The sequence below is a fragment of the Sinohyriopsis cumingii genome, chromosome 11 (assembly GCF_028554795.1).
Source record: "Sinohyriopsis cumingii isolate HCF-2022 chromosome 11, ASM2855479v2, whole genome shotgun sequence".
In the NCBI taxonomy this organism is placed as follows: domain Eukaryota; kingdom Metazoa; phylum Mollusca; class Bivalvia; order Unionida; family Unionidae; genus Sinohyriopsis; species Sinohyriopsis cumingii.
The window spans coordinates 28,748,334-28,765,953 of NC_142971.1; the positions used below are offsets into that span (position 1 = coordinate 28,748,334).

Consider the following 17,620-nt stretch of genomic DNA (forward strand, 5'->3'; position numbering starts at 1 on the left):
GAAACAATTTGCTGTGTCTGCAGATCATGTTGGCAAATTCTTTCTTATTGGATAGTAAAGAAGAAGAATCTTTTCCCACTCACCCCAAAGATATCTGATAAGGTAGGTATGAACATGATGTCATTTCTTTCTGGAAGGAGGCTGTTCTAGAGATTCCATTCTCTCTATTCCTTGTCCATATTTCTTGTTGAGAACAGTGGTGTTCTACATGAAAAGAATTTGTAAAACAGCTTCCCTATCTAAAGTGTCCTTTCTATTCATTGGATATCTCTCCTGAAAAATTTTCTTAGTCTCTGACACTGTGCCCGAGTTGTTTCTTTGGGTGCCTGCTTATGGATATGCTCAACCTGGCCATTAAAGAGGAGGTTGTAAGAGAATGATTGATCTCAGCTTGGCTTTGTGGGCAGTCTTTTGAAAAGGTGAAGTGGAAAGCACTGAATCTCTTTCTGTCAGCAATAAATTAGCTGCTGCTGTAAAGGCATTGGCCAGCAAGTGTTGTGCAGCTCTGTTTGGTACTTGCAGCATATCTGAGACAGACTCCTATGCTTGTTTGGTGGCTATGACAGTGGGAGAGGATGTTGTTTTCTGATTGTTGGAAAATTGCCATTAAAATCTGTCAAGCCTATAACAGTGACAAACCAGACCGGCTGTTGTGTGTCACTGAAGTGCTTTCAGTCCATCCTTGCTGAAGATATTCCCAGGTCCGCAATCTGTCTACGACTGGGACTTGTGTGTGAGACACTGCCATGTGTGCCTTATAGAAGGCTCTACTAAGAGTGGATGTAGCTGTCACTGGAAAAAATGTCTATTTATACTATGTTATGTAACTGTCTTCAAACAGACCAACAAGTCCAGAGGTGCAGAAATCCACTGTCCAAATAGGAAATTTGTTTTTACAGATGAGTCAATTTTGCAAGGTTATTTGTCCATGGACAATGGTTTGTGACCTATAACTTGAAAGCGCAATAGTTCCTGTTTTTTGTCTGTGTTATGTTTACACAAGTGCCATTCATACTTACCAGCCAGTGCCATGTGCTGTATATTTATATAGTGTATGTTGAAATGTATTGATTAGGACTTAAACCAGCTGGCTTCTATGGATAAAATGAATACTGATTTAGGTTATATCTTCTGATGGTTACATCAGAACAAATTTCATTGGCTGGGGGATAGGGCTTGCCAGAAGAATCTGTTATTCTGAACAAATCGTGGGACTCCTTGAAACTTTTTTGAGCAACTATGAACAATTTTCCTAGGATTGTGGTCTTTGCACAAGTTCTGTCTTTTTTTATGAGCAACTGTATCTCCTGTTGAAGAAAGGCATCCTTTTCCTGATCTGACAGTGCATCCATAAAGAGGGGAGAGGAGGATCCATGAGCTCAAAATTTGGTTTCTTACCGCCTTTGTATGATTGCTTCCTAGGGATAAATATTGGTGCACATATGACTGAGAAGATCTGAGGCTGCTTAACATCCCTTTACACTGGTGCGGGAATGAGTGGTTCCAAATGCCTGTGTTGGTTGAGCAGCAAGGTGGAAGGGCAGATCCTGAGTTGCCTGCTTCTGAATTTCCTCTATTCTTCTTCCAAAGCATTGGTGACCAGGAGAGGGTTGTCCAGAAAGGGATGGTAGGACAAGGTTTGAGAAATGTGGATCCCAGACATGTGATGCATCATATCCAGTATAAATTAGCCAAACCTGTCAAAGTAATGGCCATGGTATGGTAAGCAGCCCTGGTCAATGACCCAAGCAATCATGGCCATCGCCTTCCAAGCATGGCTATTGCTGGATGTCTCCGATGTGTCTGAATGGTGCCAATGAGGCCAAATCCAACAATGAAGAAGATGCAATAACATCCTGAACCATCTTTGACATGTCATGCAGCACATCTGTCCACATTATAAAATAGAGGAGCAGGCATATGAACAGGTGCTATATTCTTGTCAAGAGCTGGGAGATCAGTACTGAAGGTGTCTGTTGCCTTAAATCTATCCAATTGGGGAAGGAACCTGAAGGATGGCATCTCTTACTCCTCGTTGATATCTACCGATTCTTTAGAGTAGTGGTAGGGGGCGGGGGGCAGTCTGAAGTAACCAACACCCTATAAATGTTCTTGACAGTGACATGAAACAGATTTCTGTCATATGAAGGGCATGTCACTGATGACATATTTAGACAGATCTGTCACAAAGATCCATGTAATCATAGGTCCCAATGTTAGAATGGCTGGATGGCTAGTGATGGCTGGATGTCTGGCAATGGTGTGGTTTAATAGCGGATTCTGGTATAAAAAAACATGAATCCTGTCTTATAGGCCCAGAAACCATGCTCAAGCTTGTGTGTGTGTGTGTGTGTGTGTGGGGAGCTGGATGCTGGATGCTTGGTGATCGCTTTGGATGGCTAGTAAATGTGCAGTGGTATAAGGAGGTGGATCCAACTGATCTGATATGAACCCTATCCACCTTGACATACAGGTCTGAAGGCCATGTTCAGACATGCAGGGGGACTTGTGCCCAATGGGCTGACTAAATTTGGGGAATACTCCCCAGAGAGTAAGTATTTCCCAACAACAAACTGTAGATTGTCATCCTTGACTTATTCCATCTTTCCTTCCCTTCAATGCTGAATGGACTATTGCTCTGAACATGCTTTTCATGCATTTAGTAAACATTTCTCCTGAAATGACACCAAAGAGAAAACAAAGCATAGATTTGCAAATCAGTATAAGACTAACTAGCTAATGCAGAAGTCCAGACTTCCTCTGATCATGTATTACAGACACTGCATATCATGGATGGTGTACACTTAACATAAACAAAACAAAAGTCACGGTAGACTTCCATGCTCTTAAGTTGCTTATATAGCATTTAGATGACATTCTGCTTAAATGACACAGGAAAAGAAAGCAAAGCATTAGTTAGTAATTCATCAAGTTACTAACTCGTTAATAAAAATATATTCCCCATTACTAACAATAGATATGAAAAACTTAGAGACTATGCTTTGAACTTACACATTTCAAGTATTTAGTTGACCATTCTACTGAAACTACACAAGGAAAAAAACAAACAACAAAGCATAAATTAGCAATGCAGCATGTTAATAACTCACTAAAACCAACTCCGTTACAAATGGAGCAAGCAAAAAAGTCAGTCACGCTAACTTGTAATTATATTGCAGAGGTCAATGATAGTGTGGTGTGACGTGTCTTAAAAGGACAAAGTCTGCAGCAGAATGATTGATCCACACAATAAATTCAAAAGATAACATTGGATGAGTCAATTAGAACAAATCTGTAATAAAGTTACAACAACTTCGTTTCTTACCTTTGGTGTTTTAGCCTCCTCACCACCATTCATTTCTTCCGAGGAATGCAGTTTATTTTCACTTTTCAGCACTTTCTGAACATAAATTTTGACATCAGAAGGACCATCAACCTGTTCAAGGTGGGTCAGTATCTGCAAATTCAAGTTGAAATGCAAACATCACTCAAGCATACAAATCTGGTAACACTGACCTAAATATGGTATGGCTGAGTTATTTTCACTTAGATAATTTATATACTGTATATATTCAAATATAAGTTAACTCCAACACCACTTTTAGGGCTATAAAAGCCAATTTCTTTTCTCCTATCAGTTGGGGGGGGGGTATCTTGCAACTAAGATCCATCTGATGGGGTGACTTGTCACTGAGTCCGAGTTGCACACTGGAAAAATAAAGACAAAACCAGTATACAATACAGTCATATTACTGAGTGGAATCTGTCACAAATAAACAGACAACTTACAATTTGTCCATCCTTGTGAAATAAAATCTATAATACCTGACATCTTAAATCAATTTTTATGATAAATCTATGAATTCAATTATGTCACATAATGGTATAAAAATAGTAATTCAAAATTATAGAATTAACAATATCCCATACTAAGTTAATTTTACATGTCTTAAAAAAAAGGCCACATTTTTGTGATTCACAGTATCCTGTATATGACACTATCTAATTTCATCTGGTACAGTCCAAGAATTCATCATCATCATTGTCTGATAAAGTTCTGAAATCCTCCATTGTCCTCTAGTCCTTGTAAATCACTGTCATCTAAGAATCATCTGACTCATTTTCTTTGGGTTAACTGTGTTATGTGATTACAACAACAAAAAGAAGAAGAAGAAGAAGCCAGGGACTTACTGGACCATGTATCCTTGCAAACAATTTGAGAAATATAACTTGGGAATTAAATGTAACTTGTGGAAAAGGAACAAACAAATTAGATCAAACTTCTATTGTATCATGCTTAAACAGCAAAACACAAATAATAAAACAAATACAGGTTGTTTGGACTTGCACGAAAATGGAAGCAATATACTTGCTAATAAATATCCACAGCAAGTAACTTTGACAGACATGTCACTTAGCAGTGGGTAGTATTTAATTTACCAACAATATTTTAAAATACAAATAGCTGTAGATACAAGTAATGTATAATGACTACCATCATGAAATGGATAAACACAATGCATGTGCATTTCTGAAAGGCAATAGTGGCATGAAAACCTAAAAATATCTGAATGGACAGTGTTTGTATGAGGTGCAAACACCTAGAGTTTCCAACATTATCCTGAGATTTATAAAACAAATTATAATCTGCTTATTACATGACACCTACTCAGCATGAATTAAATTTTCAGTAAAAAATACTGACTCATAAGCATGTATACATGTTACCAATTAGGATATGCAGGAGTCCAAGATATTGGGGTGTCAAAAATATGAACACTTGAAAGTGCAAAAATGAATCAATTAGGCCACAGTCATAACATTTGCATCGGCTGAGTTGCCTTAGACACATCTTTCATAAATTTTCCCCAAAGGTTAAAGTAGGATAAGTGAAATGGATGGGGGAAAAAAATACTGAAAGTGGGACTGATAAACAAATGAGCAAATGAACAGACAAAACACCATATCCCCTCCCAACTTTGTTGGTGAAGGGATAAAAATCATACAGACAAGTAAGGCAGGAGAGCTGATTGCAATTCTGAAATAAGGACAGCTGTGATGGCAATCTTTATACACTAGTTGATTTCTGGTTTACTTTTTTCACAAGTCCATATTTAAGTACTAAATTAAAAGCAACATCTAAAATCAAACCAAGAAAAAGAAAATTTAAGGGCTAAAACAGAAAATATGTCATTTCAAGTAATCATTCAGACGTTTTACAACTTGTACTTCACCATCTTGAGCTGTGTGTAAACAAGCCAATCAAATTTCTGTAGAGTTTAATCTTCTGATATTGACTTTGGCAGTTCTTAGTATTTCTTTAACCAGACATAACAGTGGAAATCAGCATCAGCAGTAAATATTTCTTTAATTAGACATAACAGTGGAAATCAGCATTAAGTTAGTATTTCTTTAACCAGATATAACTGTGGAAATCAGCATCAACAGCAAATATGTCTTTAACTATACATAACAGTGGAAATCAGCATTAACAGTTAGTATTTCTTTAACCAGATATAACAGTGGAAATCAGCATCAACAGTTAGTATTTCTTTAACCAGATATAACAGTGGAAATCAGCATCAACAGTAAATATGTCTGGTTTACTTTTTTCACAAGTCCATATTTAAGTACTAAATTAAAAGCAACATCTAAAATCAAACCAAGAAAAAGAAAATTTAAGGGCTAAAACAGAAAATATGTCATTTCAAGTAATCATTCAGACGTTTTACAACTTGTACTTCACCATCTTGAGCTGTGTGTAAACAAGCCAATCAAATTTCTGTAGAGTTTAATCTTCTGATATTGACTTTGGCAGTTCTTAGTATTTCTTTAACCAGACATAACAGTGGAAATCAGCATCAGCAGTAAATATTTCTTTAATTAGACATAACAGTGGAAATCAGCATTAAGTTAGTATTTCTTTAACCAGATATAACTGTGGAAATCAGCATCAACAGCAAATATGTCTTTAACTATACATAACAGTGGAAATCAGCATTAACAGTTAGTATTTCTTTAACCAGATATAACAGTGGAAATCAGCATCAACAGTTAGTATTTCTTTAACCAGATATAACAGTGGAAATCAGCATCAACAGTAAATATGTCTTTAACTAGACATAACAGTGGAAATCAGCATTAACAGTTAGTATTTCTTTAACCAGATATAACAGTGGAAATCAGCATCAACAGTAAATATGTCTTTAACTAAAACAGTGGAAATCAGCATTAACAGTTAGTATTTCTTTAACCAGATATAATGGTGGAAATCGGCATCAACAGTAAATATGTCTTTAACTAGACATAACAGTGGAAATCAGCATTAACAGTTAGTATTTCTTTAACCAGATATAACAGTGGAAATCAGCATCAACAATAAATATGTCTTTAACTAGACATAACAGTGGAAATCGGCATTAACAGTTAGTATTTCTTTAACCAGATATAACAGTGGAAATCAGCATCAACAGTAAATATGCCTTTAACAAGACATAACAGTGGAAATCAGCATTAACAGTTAGTATTTCTTTAACTAGATATAACAATGGAAATCAGCATCAACAGTTAGTATTTCTTTAGACATAACAGCAGAAATCAGCATTAGCAGTTAGTATATCTTTAATTAGACACAACAGTGGAAATCTACAATAACAGTTAGTTGTTGTTGTAGGGTTTAACGCCATTTTTCAGCACACGATAGGCTATACATGGAGGCCAGTATTAATGGTGGAGGAAGAACTCTGGAAAACCCCGGAAAGAACCACTGACCCATGAGAAGCTACTGGTAAGCTTTCTAACATACCCACACTGGCTGAATCCGCGACTCGAACTCATGCAGACAAAGGTGAAATGGCAGTGATCCGTAATGGAGAGCGCTTTAGACCACTCAGGGCCCCTAATAACAATTAGTATTTCTTTAACTAGACACAACAGTGGAAATCAGCATTAACAGTTAGAGTATCTTTAACTAGACATAACAGTGGAAATCGGCATTAACAGTTAGTATTTCTTTAATTAGACAAAACAGTGGAAATCAGCACCAACAGTTTTAATTTCTAATGTGAATTAGTGCCACTAATTTTTTTTATTCAATGCATACTAACCTTTGGTCCTTTCAATACAGTCAGGGAATGGAGGATAGTTTTGATGGTACGAAGTGGCTGGTCATTGGGTCGATCTTTCCATGAGACGGCAGGAAATGCCTTCAGGAATAAATGAGTGTCATACAGGATTCGGTCCAGGTTCAGATCATTGACAATGTCTGGAAACATCCGCACCATTCTCCAGATGCACTGAAAGAATGTGTTAAATTCACATGTTTAAAGCCTAAAGCAGACTAATTTTTGGATAGCTATCTTATCTGCTTATAAGATGCCATGAGAATTCTCAGGACTGGAGGGATTCTAGAAGTGTTTTACCACACTGAGGTATAAGATATAAAGTATATTACAGTACATTCAAACAATGATAAATAAAATTAAGCTACTGTCCAAAATAAAAACATTGTACATTTTTTTTAACACAGCTCATAAAGATCTATTTAACTGGAAATAATTGCAACTACAGGCTGTTCAAATCAATTTGGCTGTTCAGTACTTTCATCTATAAAATATTTTCCGAGAAAAATAACGGTTTTCTAGAGCTTATAAACTGCCTTTAACGTTCCTTTACCCCGAAGACTAATCTAGACAATACAGTTTACTTGAATGAGGTAAATTTCAATCAAGAAGACACTGACTCTAACCTGCACCCAAAACTTTGATAATGAGGGCATTTATTTAGCTAGTACATTACACAAGTCTCCATCAACTCTATTAAGGACCAACCAAAGATATCCCTTTATCTATGTGGAATGTCAATGATGGATGAAATGTAGGTTGAAGTGACCTACTTTTGACAAAATGGTGTTGACTTGCCCAAATGCATGTTTGCACAAAGCTGCACAACTGTGACCAATGGAGGCCTTGAGAATGTTATGTCAAAGAATTAAATATAGGTCACAGTGACCAACTTTTGGTGCAAAGGTATAGTGCCCATCAAGACTCATCAACATATCAATTTCCAGGAATGTGGTCAATAATACCCACGGAACTGACCAAAACATAAACTTAAGCATGAAAGACATGTAAAACTGGCCATTTTTTGGTGATATGGTATTTTTGTTCTTTTTTATATAGTAAGATGCATCCACAAATGAAGCTGCAGAACTCCTTAAACCAATCAAAGCCTGGGAAACATCACACATAGGTCACTTTTTGGTAAACTGGTGTTGTACATATAAAGATGTATCCATATACCAAGTAATACGATTGTGGCAAACTGTACTTGAGAAACTGACCACATTAGTGAAGTATAAACAAAGCAAAATCTTTAAAACCAAAGTTAATTCAAACTTCATGTGAAAAATGGAAAAAATCATCAATATCAAGGGAAGATAAAAAAAAAATTGAAAAAGCATCACTCCAAGGGATGAGGGATGAATCGTGAATCAATATGGCAAGATAAACATAAGCTTAGACAGGAGATATATTCCAAATATGAAAGATGTGGTATAAACTGGTATAGTCCACCAAGAAGGGGCTGATAACAATGTATATACAGCATTATCTGACAATACATTTAAAAAGAATGGCATGCTTTACCTCCTTTATAATGTGTTTTGATTATAATAATAATAATATTAATAATAATAATAATAACAATAATAATAATAATAATAATAATGACTTTGTATAGCGCCTAATCTTTAGAAGCTCTAAGCGCTTTGCAACATTAAACAACACGTATAAGATAAAAAATATATAATGATATGATTACAAAAACAAACACCATGAAATTAGAAAACATAAAAAACATGCTGAAAATATTTAAGGTAGGAACTATGATTAGGTCTTTAAGTTTGTTCTTGCAGTTTCAAATGACTGTGACCTTGCTAAAGGATCAGAACGAGGGTAGGGGTGCACCACAGAGAAAAACTTGGCCAAGATTTTCAAATCACCTTGACCTTGAAAGAGGGTCAGAGTGAGAATAACATGATAAGGCAGAGCTTCCTGGTTTTAAAACCCAACTATGATACTATCCATTCTGGGACTGGGATCTATGACTATGCATAAAAAACTGATCAAAAACCTCATAAAGGCTTGGATTTTGTGATTTTACAGACTAGTTTTAACAAAAACTTTATCAAACTTTTCAAATGGCTTTACCTTGTCTTAATGGGTAAAGAGAAGGTGTACAAATATGCAAGAAAATGCTTACTGTTTATGTTTCAAGTATGGATGCAATCCCAACAATGGTTGGTCCACACCATGCCAGTAATCCATGGTGCAAAATTGACACTAACAAGCGAGGATTTTCATAGGTACATAGAAAAATTACATATGTTTTTTGCTCTGAATGGGTGGAAAGAAAACGTTTGATATAGCATAGGAATGTTGAGGCCATTAGGCCTAGACTAACTTCCTACACTGCATCAAAAGTGTTCTTCCCCCAACTCAGAACAAAAACACTTGTATGGTTTTACGTTTATTACATATCCCCTTTTTATTGACATATTCTTTTAAAAAATGTAATGTATACTTTAAAAAACAAATTGTGCTAAATGGCCTTTATGAAAAATAGTGTACAATCCTCAACATGTACATATATTTAACTGAGGCTAAGCCTATATAAACTGTGCAGTTGCATCACTGGTCTGTCTGTATTTCAAATATTGATTCACTCTTCAGCTTTGAAGTTTAAAAATATTGTATTGGACATATGAATGGTTTTAAACTGCAGTCACAGGCATGTAAAATTTTTCTTATTACTGCTCAAATGGATCATAGGTTTTGGACCAGTAAGTGGCTCCTTTTCTTATAAACACTACTTCCAAGCAAATTTCAAGGCAAATTGTACACAATAACATTAATTAAATACTTTTAAGTTTATACAGAATTCTTGATCATTTATAGTGCATTTAAACTCTCTATATTTATGTTTTCTTTTAATACAAGAAACTAATGATGCACTGAATAATGATAATTTAAACAAAGAAATTAAGAAACCAAAGATTCAGTCTCTTTCTAACAAGCTGACTAGATTTTTAATATACATCTGGATATATTCTAGCAAGAAAATTCTAAACAATATTGCATTATTGATCTGTTTTCTTCTCATTTTTATTTTCTACTTAACAGTCATAAGAATTTAAGATGTAAATTTACATTTCCCTCATTGTCCCTCAGTGATCTCACTAACACTATACATAACAGATGTAATACTTATATCTGGGTCACAATCAAAACAGCAACTGACTGCTCTGTGATGTCTACCTTTTTGTTGACAATGATTATCAGTTTTATCCACTGATTTATTAAGCAATTAGATTCCTCTGTAATTATAACAGGCAAATTTTAAGCCCCTCCACTTTAAATTGCTCCTAAAAAAACAACATATAACTGAGCAGACCATATTTTGAAAATCTGAAGCTTAAGATTTCAGCTATGTTTGATATTTTAGATGATTTACATTTTGGAATGTCTTGTAGACTCAGTGTCAAGCATTCTGTCCAAAATATTGTTGTCCACCTCTACAAACTCTAATTTCTCAGCCTAGATACCATGAAATGCACCTAACCTGCCCTTCGCTTCTTATGGTACTCTCTTATTATCCCAAGTGCCAAAAGCAACCATTTTCACCTAATATAACTCCATTTCTCAATATTACAGATGATGTAGAAGAATTTAAAATGTATAGTAAGAAATCATTCCCATTATTTTATAAGTGGACTACTATTTAATGTTTTAACTTGTAGAATTAGTTTCAGGCCGGGTGTGCGATATGGAAATTTTAGGTGTGCAATAAGGAATTACAGTATGAACATCTGTATTGAACGTCAGATCAGCCATGTAAAATTAAACGGGTATGTAATAAAACTTGGAAATGATGGTAAACTGCAGAATGTTTTTAGTGGGGAATATTACAACTAGGAAAATGTTTGCCGGTAACTGAAAGAAAAAATTAATTTTGACCCCTGGTAACCCCCATTTCTTGCCCATGCTAAAGCAGGCATGTCAAATTCTGGATTCAACAGATTTGGTAATACTATTTCTTAAAAGAGGCCCAAGGGGTAATTAGATCATTCACTTAGCTGACATTTACTTATCTGCCAGATGCAAGGGAAGTTGGCTATGTAATGTGCATGTCTGCTGCTTTCCGACACTGAACAGATCAAACAATCTATTTTTAGAAACTGCACCTATTCTGAATGGTTTGTTCATTCAGTTTCTTTGAAATCAATTAAAGGTTACTCTATTTTTTTAGTAACAGCAGCCACATTTGATACTGGACTGACATTATTTGCAATAAATTAGTCCTCCATGCAAGGCTGTTTTCTGCCAAATTTGGGTCAATATTGTAATGTGGTTTTTGAGAAGTCTTTTAAAGGTTTTGCTGAATTTTTAGTAATGGTAGCCATATTTCATGGCAGATCAAAAACATCTATAAAAAAATTGAAAATGCTTCATGCAAAAATGCTCTCTGTCACATCTGGTTAAAGTATGAACAGAGGTTTTGAGAAATTGTTTAAAGCTAAGTTTCTATTTTTAATACATGAGAATACTTGATAATGAGTTAGCATTATTAGTACAAATCATGGTTCAATTATCCCATAAGAGTTGAATTTCATGGACTTTTCAAGGATATTCCACATGTTTTTAAGGAATATTTTTCTTACCAAAATCATACATTGTTAACTCTGCATAAATTGATATGAACACAGAAGCAAATGACACATAATTAATTAGCACATAACTAGAGTAAAAAACGAACACTTCAAACTGTCATTACCCATGTAGCTTGCCATTTGATGTATCCAATTTATTTATAATTTTAAATAATATGTAAATAACAAAATACAAAATTTATGAAATGATATATTTAGTTCACTTAGCATTTGTATTCCCTCAGATAAATTAAAGGAGTTTGGGGTAAACTTCATGTAGTATTTTCAACAAATTCAAGGACTTCCAAGAATAAAACTTGTTCAGATTTCAAGAAGCTTTTAACGGCAATCCCACAAATTCAAGAATTTTTCACGGTCAAACAAGCCATGCAAATCTGAAAAGCCTCTATGCTAGGCTATTTTATCAAATTCTGTTGAGAGGTTATAAGAAGTTGTTTAAAGTTTTTTTCTTAAATAATAAATGTCCTTATATTTTATGCTGAATTGGCTTCACTTCTATGGAATGTAAAGGTCATCATGTGAAAATGATTTTGGACAAATTTGATCAAAGCATGTTATGTGGTTTTTAGTCTTATGATTATTTCTAATTTTAGTAATAGTAGTCATATTTGATGGCTGACAGACATAAATAAATACAGAATTTAAAAGTCTTCATGCCAAGATGCTGCCAAATTTCTTATTACCAAGATGCTGTCAAATTTGGTCAAATTCTGCTGAGTAATTTTTGAGAAGTTCTTTAAATTTATTTTGTTTCAGGTAATTCTAGCCATATCTTATGATGAACTGGCAAAATAAAAAAAAATTGAAAGGTCTTCATGCCAGGATGCTCTATGGCAAATTTGGTTCAATGCAGTCATTTCTGAGAAGACCATTCCATTTAATTTAAAAATTGTGTTGCTCTGACATCAATTACGACCACTGTTATCAAAATAAAATACATTTAAATTACTTCTAAAAATCTGCTCTGCCCAAATTTGTAGAATTCTCTCCTAAAGATCTAGTAAGTTTTTACAAATTTTGCCTCACAAGTAAATAATAGAGAGGTTTTAGTTTTAGTCGTTGAAAGGGTTGTCTATTTTAGTAATGGTGGTCATATATGATAGCAGATAGGCATCATTTATATTAGCTTGAAAGGCCTTCATATCAGGATGCCCTCTGCCAAATTTGGTTGAAACTGTTTTTTTTTACATACAAAAATGAAGCTGAAAAAAGCAATTGTTGAAGTTCGACATGTACTATTAGTAACCCTACTTAATCAACAGGGCAGTAACATTAGCCTATGTGTATCAATGGAGCAGCCTGGTGTGATATTCATACCTGGCACTTTCTCAGCCTCCTAAAAAAAAAATTTGAACTATGTTCCTCACAAGTACTGAAAGAAATGAAATATGCCTCTTATTTAATACCAGAATTGCTGCATATCATTGTAAAAATAAGTGTAAAATATCGTTTACCATCTCTATTTGAAATTTTCTTTTAAATCATCCACCATATTGTTGTTGTAGGGTTTAACGCCATTTTTCAGCACATGATAGGCTATACATGGCAGCCAGTATTAATGGTGGAGGAAGAACCTGGGAAAACCCCGGAAAGAACCACCGACCCACGAGAAGCTATTGGCAAGCTTTCTCACAAACCCACATTGGCTGAATCTGAGTCTCGAAATCATCCACCATATTAGTTCAACTGATAGCTACCCCTATACTTCTGTTTTAAGCCTCATTTTTTTTGGTGTGCCATACAAGGGCATTACTGCCTTTTATGGATATGCAAACAGATCGTAGTAATATCATATGCACTGAATAATATATTGTAGAATATCCAAATATGATATATCAAGCCTTATTTTCAAAACACATTAATGAGAGAATCTCACATTACATCTGTTACGGTACACAAAGTACGATTAGCATAAACAGTCTAATATAGCTTACCTAATATAGGTTTAATAACTTTGTCATTGATCAAACTTCCTCAAAAACACAACTTGATTTAGGTAGCAGATTTTAACTACAGTCATCTTTATATCTTTGACAAATGTTTTTTTGCTCCATTGTAAGGTATAGGGTCAGATCATAGCTTCAAACGCATTGAGGCTGCAACATTGTAGCTATTAGATGAGGAACTATCTACCACTAGCAAGATCCAGTTTATATAACTGTGCATCAAAGTTGTCTTATTTTCATTAATGTATATGACGTTTTATAAGTTTCTACAAAATCAATAAAATGAAGAAAACTGGTTTAAGAAAATGTGTGTGTGCGTGATAAGGATTTTTAAAGTAGTTTTAACAATTTGTCATATTGCTATGATGTATCTAATGTGGTACTTTATTGTGATGTCTAGCATTGTGCATCATGCTGCAACATGTAGCATCATGCCCCACCTTGTCACATTATTCTGACACCAGGCTGGTCAGTCCAAACACTAACCTCTTAATGATGAGTGCCAAACGTAGAAGCTGTTAGCACCATTTTTATGTCTTTGGTATGACTTGGCTGGAGTTTAAGAAAATTACAAGAAGTCCATAAAATTTAAGGAGACAACTTTGGTGCAAAGAATAGACAAAAAAAGCAAATGTTCAGGTACTCTGCAGTTCTTACCTTCATAATTAGCTCTAGGAACTTGCTTGTGCATGTCTCACTTCCTACACACTCTTGTAACAGTCTAACTAGAGCACTGTGGAAATAAAATTTTACTTTACTTTATCCTATAAAAACTCTCTTAAAAAATCGGTAAATAAACCCATATCAAGCATTTTTACATTAAACATATGCATCAAGTCTTAGTATCAAACTGATTACTCTTTCTCTATGAAAATTAATGTATATAATAATAATAATAACTATATAACATGTACTACCATTTATTGACAGACTTTCAAAATATACTGTTTCCTCATGCAGGCACTTTGAAATGCTTGGTACGGCGCTTGAGTCAGTTGTACCTTGACGAGTGCTGGTGCTAGCTCACAAACTGTGCATAACAACATTTCTATCTTAGGTAAGTGTTAATTCTCATGAGAGGACATCAGTTTTGGTCTCAAGTTGTTGTATTGAGAGAGAAAGAGAAGCATCTACACATGCCACGACTTGCCTCTGAGCATTTCAAGTAGTGATGTGATGTGATTTTTATTTTTAACGTAGCTTTAACAATTTTCAGTCATATCGCTACGATGTCTGTAATGTGGCAGTTTATAGTGATGTCTAGCACTGGGGCATCATGCTGCAGACATTTAGCATGATGTCCCACCCAGTCACATTATCCTGACACCAGGCTGACCAGTCCTAACACTAACCTCTTAATGCTGAACGCCAAGCAAGGCAGCTGTTAGTACCATTTTTTAAGTCTCTGGTATGACTCGGCCGGGGATTGAACCCACGACCTCCTGCATCCGAGGCAGATGCTCTAGCCACTAGGCCACCGGAGCGGTGCATTTCAAGTAGTGCTGAGAGCATGAACAAGATCTTGCATGGCTGCTGCTCTCAACCTGTCAACAGAAGAAAGGGAGCGAATGATGACTCTTTGGTTACCGATGGATGGTCACCTGTTTTTGGCTACAAAGCCAGGTTGTGTCAAGAGGAACAATGAACCATTTGATCTGAACTGAAGATGGTTCGGGTAGACAGAAAGGACATGTAGCTCACTTACCTTGCAAGCAGAGGATAATGATGTCAGGGAACATGTCTTGTACGATAGAAGCTTTAGTGAAGTGTGGGCTAGAGGCTCAAATTTACTCAAACTGTTAAAACCCTGGACAGGTTTCATTTTTGGAAACAAGGTGTGGGATTTTGTTTGAGATCAAAATTAGCTACAAGATGTGAAATGTCTTTATCATGCCCAATGTCATATTTGCCATGGTTCTAGAATGTGTCTGATAACATACAGCAGTAGCCTTTGAAAGTGATGGGCACCAGCTGTTTCTCCTCAACGACCCAGAGAAAAAAAGTTGACTTGTTGAGGGACTGAGGCACTCAGAGGGAATATTTCATTGGTCTGGTACAAGTCCCTAAAAAATGCTCATAAGCCTTCAGAGTGGAGAACCTTCTTGCTCTCGAGATTCTCTCCACAACTGAAGGTTTAAACTGTTTGGCATGCAAGGCTGTCTGGAAAAGAGCTAAGTGTACAGAAGATAGTCTGGGCTGGGATGGAACAACCGCAATAGTGGATGCTTGAGATTGGGTTGGCCATGATTTTCTGAGCAGATAGATCAGTTTGGTGACCCAGAACTTGTTCCATCTGAGAGGGGCTATCAGTATCATGCAATTCTGACCACGTAACCTCTGGATTATTTTCAGTATCAGGACTGTGGGAAGGTAGGCAATGGCCCACAACCCCTCCCAACTGGTTGACAACGCATCCACAGCCCAAGCTTTGGGTCTGGAATGGGAGGGACAAAGGCAGGCAACTTGTGATTCCACCTCATTGGAAAAGGTTGATCATCAGATGTCCCCAAAGTGCACAGATCTGAGTGAGGACTGATTGATTGCGAGACCATTCCATGATAAGGACTTGACCTCTCCTTGACAGACTGCTGGCCAAGTCATGGAGCCTGCCAGGAATGTGATTTATATGCTGATATGGAGACTGTCGACAAATCGTAGAAATTGCCAGATCATAACATACAGGTTGTGTGATTTGGTGCCCCTTGTTTGAGGAGATAGGAAAACATAACCAAGTTGTTGGACATAATGAGAACCATTTTCGCTGAGAGTTGATCTTCCTTTTGACTGCTGGCCAAGTCATGGAGCCTGCCAGGAATGTGATTTGTATGTTGATATGGAGACTGTCAACAAATCGTAGAAATTGCCAGATCATAACATACAGGTTGTGTGATTTGGTGCCCCGTTTGAGGAGATAGGAAAACATAACCAAGTTGTTGGACATAATGAGAACCATTTTCGCTGAGAGTTGATCTTCCCAGAAGTGAAAGGTTTTGATGGCAGCATTCATTTTGAGGATGTTGATGTACAGAGGCCGTTTTTCTGGCTCCCACATGCTGCTGACAGTAGTGAACTCTGGCAACAAGTAAGCACTGCAACAGTATGCACTGGGGTCACCACATATCATGATTTTCGCTTTGGACTTCTCCAGCTGGATTCCCATGGTCAGCCAACTTGGGTTGCTCCGCTGATGCAAGAATGATCAAATCTCATGTGTGACCATGATTGCTTGATGGAGGGGACTTGAAAATGGGCACCACTATGCCAACAATGTCATCTATGAGGGTCTCATAAAAAGACAGCTGAGTGGGATCAGGTAAAATGCTACATTGAATAAACCGAGGTGCTGCAAGAACTCTCACAGAAATCCAAGTCCTATTGGAAATGGACTCGACGAGTTGGATAATTCTGGTTATGCCAACACAAGGAAGCCACACCAGATTCTGGTTGGTTAAGAACTCCATACACAGATAGAAAAATTTCTGGGATGGAAAGAGGTATGATTTTTATCAGTTCACTAAAAAGCCTAAATAATCTAAAAGAGAAAGGAGATCATTCCTGCCTTGGAGTAGGATAGAACTTACCATGTGATTCTGGAGGAAGTCATCCAGGCATGTTGCTGTCATTTTAGATAACACTGGCAGGAACAGGGAGACGACACAATCTATAATCAAGGTAAATGTCCAGGGGCTGATGTTGAGACCAAAGGGAAGAACGGTGAATTGACAAATGGTGTTGCCATAAGCAAAAGAAAGAAATTTATTGGATACAGGGTGGATTGGGTCATGAAAGTATGCGTTGGTCAGGTTGAGACTGATGGCATACTTGCCCTTCCTGACAGAGAGGTGGATTGACCTCACTGTCTCCATCCTGAACTTAGAGGTGCAATGAATCGGTTGAGGCAACTAAAATCAATGATGGACCTCAGCTTGCCATTTGCATTCTGAAT

At 36.3% G+C, this 17,620-nt stretch overlaps 1 protein-coding gene across 1 annotated transcript in view; it reads right to left on the reverse strand.

Annotated features, from left to right (window-relative positions):
- The window catches only part of LOC149787827 (cytoskeleton-associated protein 5-like), a 279,152-nt gene that overhangs the window by 41,837 nt on the left and 219,695 nt on the right, over positions 1-17,620 (reverse strand). Inside the window, exons 39-41 of the mRNA XM_089974049.1 lie at positions 14,332-14,407; positions 7,107-7,295; positions 3,326-3,457 (exon numbers count right to left, since the gene is read on the reverse strand). Coding sequence (XP_089830175.1) covers positions 3,326-3,457; positions 7,107-7,295; positions 14,332-14,407 — 397 coding nt within the window. The remainder of the gene's footprint in view (positions 1-3,325; positions 3,458-7,106; positions 7,296-14,331; positions 14,408-17,620) is intronic.